This window comes from Musca vetustissima, unplaced genomic scaffold, assembly GCF_032173495.1.
Source record: "Musca vetustissima isolate MV318-11 ecotype Yass unplaced genomic scaffold, APGP_CSIRO_Mvet_v1 utg11886, whole genome shotgun sequence".
Classification (NCBI taxonomy): Eukaryota; Metazoa; Arthropoda; class Insecta; order Diptera; family Muscidae; genus Musca; species Musca vetustissima.
Genome location: NW_026888279.1, coordinates 94,604 through 96,177, shown reverse-complemented (window position 1 = coordinate 96,177; position 1,574 = coordinate 94,604). Strand labels below are relative to the sequence as shown.

At 34.6% G+C, this 1,574-nt stretch overlaps 1 protein-coding gene across 1 annotated transcript; it reads right to left on the bottom strand.

Moving 5' to 3' along the window:
- Positions 1-103: 103 nt before the first annotated feature.
- On the bottom strand, positions 104-995 carry LOC133336128 (dynactin subunit 6-like). The gene is made up of 3 exons (XM_061544425.1): positions 973-995; positions 455-914; positions 104-205 (listed from the first exon to the last, which is right to left on the bottom strand). The coding sequence occupies exons 1-3, from the start codon at positions 993-995 to the stop codon at positions 104-106; spliced, it is 585 nt and encodes a 194-aa protein (XP_061400409.1).
- Positions 996-1,574: the final 579 nt, after the last annotated feature.

Sequence of the window (1,574 nt, the reverse complement as noted above, 5' to 3'; positions counted from 1 at the left end):
TTCCAGTGGCGTAAATGAGATTTAAGTATGTTGTGTTTTTTCTGTCTTTTTTTTTGGAAAATTTATTTTATAAATAAATAGTTTTATAAATTTAATATTAAGCTTAAACAACGGAACGTGTCTTTTTGGGATCCTGATTGGGCTTTCTAAGATGATGATAGTTGGGCAGGACTTTACGCAGAAAATCGATTTGTAAGGTTTGGTACTGTGAAGAAAAGAGAGAGAGCGAGAAAGATCATGATTAGAAAATATTTAAAGATCAACAGGAAACAAAAAAGAATTGGTGTTAAAAATTAAACGTTTATAAAAAGGTATTTCATAAGAAATCATTTAAGGTCTTCTATACTACAAGAAGTCCTTAAGAATTTTTCTAAAAGGTCTTTTGGCGTCCCATTCGTATAATCAATTATAAAGCCCTTATTTACATGTTCCCCAGGCATGATCTCCAACTTACCGCATATTTATCAATTGCCTCCCGCTGCTGACAATCACGACCATAGATCACAGTACTCTCGGGCAGGACTTGTTTACATTTTAAACTAACCGCAGCACCGACAACACAGCCATTTGTAACCACCACTTCGGGACCAACATAACTTTTACATTCGAATACATTTTTATCGCCGATTTTTTGAGCCTCTACCACGCAACCAACTTCGAAGACGTTATTTGAACCAATCACTAAAGGTGGGGCAGGTTCAAAGTTACCCGTTTCCTTTTGAAGCTTCTGCTCATCGCTCAAACGGTAGGCAATTGTTGCATATTCCTCGACAATACAATTTTCACCCAATATTATGGGTCCTGCTTCGGCCAATATTGAGGCACTGGGATGTATGACACATCCTTGGGAAATGGTGATGTCACCTCGTAGCGTACTGTCTTCACAAACTATGGATTTGTTCATTATTTTGACACTGTAGGAAATTATACGTTTTTAGTATGTTTTATTAATGTTTATTGGATTAAACTTACTCATTATTATCCGCTGAAGGCATTTTGATGCTATTTTGTGCTAAGTTTGTATTATTTTCTTGCAAAAATTGCAATTTTCTTCGTTGTTTTTACTTTCCCAAGCAAAATGATTCAATTGTACGATTCTTTGAAAGGAGCCAAATGAACCAGTGACAAATGACTCATGTATGTGTGAGACAGGAGAGAATAGTGGAAAAAGAGACTAAAGACCTAAATATTTGTATAATTTTTGTGTTTACGAATGAGTGTAAAGCATAAAGAGGAAGGAAGAGACAAGGAAAATTAGAAAAATCAGCTGTTAATATTAATATTTGTTTGGTTCTGTGATAGGCTAAACAACGATAAGATTAAAGAAGAAATAATATCGATAAATCAGTTATCGAAATGTCATATATTCTACTGCAAATTGAATGCAACACTAGTGTGAGAGAGAGAGAGAGAGAGAGGGAGAGAAATAACAACTCTAGGCTTTAACGGTTGACAGTTATTGAAGTTTAACATGAAACAAAAAGGCGGGAATAACGAATAAATGATGAAAACGAATAAATGATGACCCACAGGTCTGTATTCCTAGAATCTATAAAAATATCTTTGCAAGATCT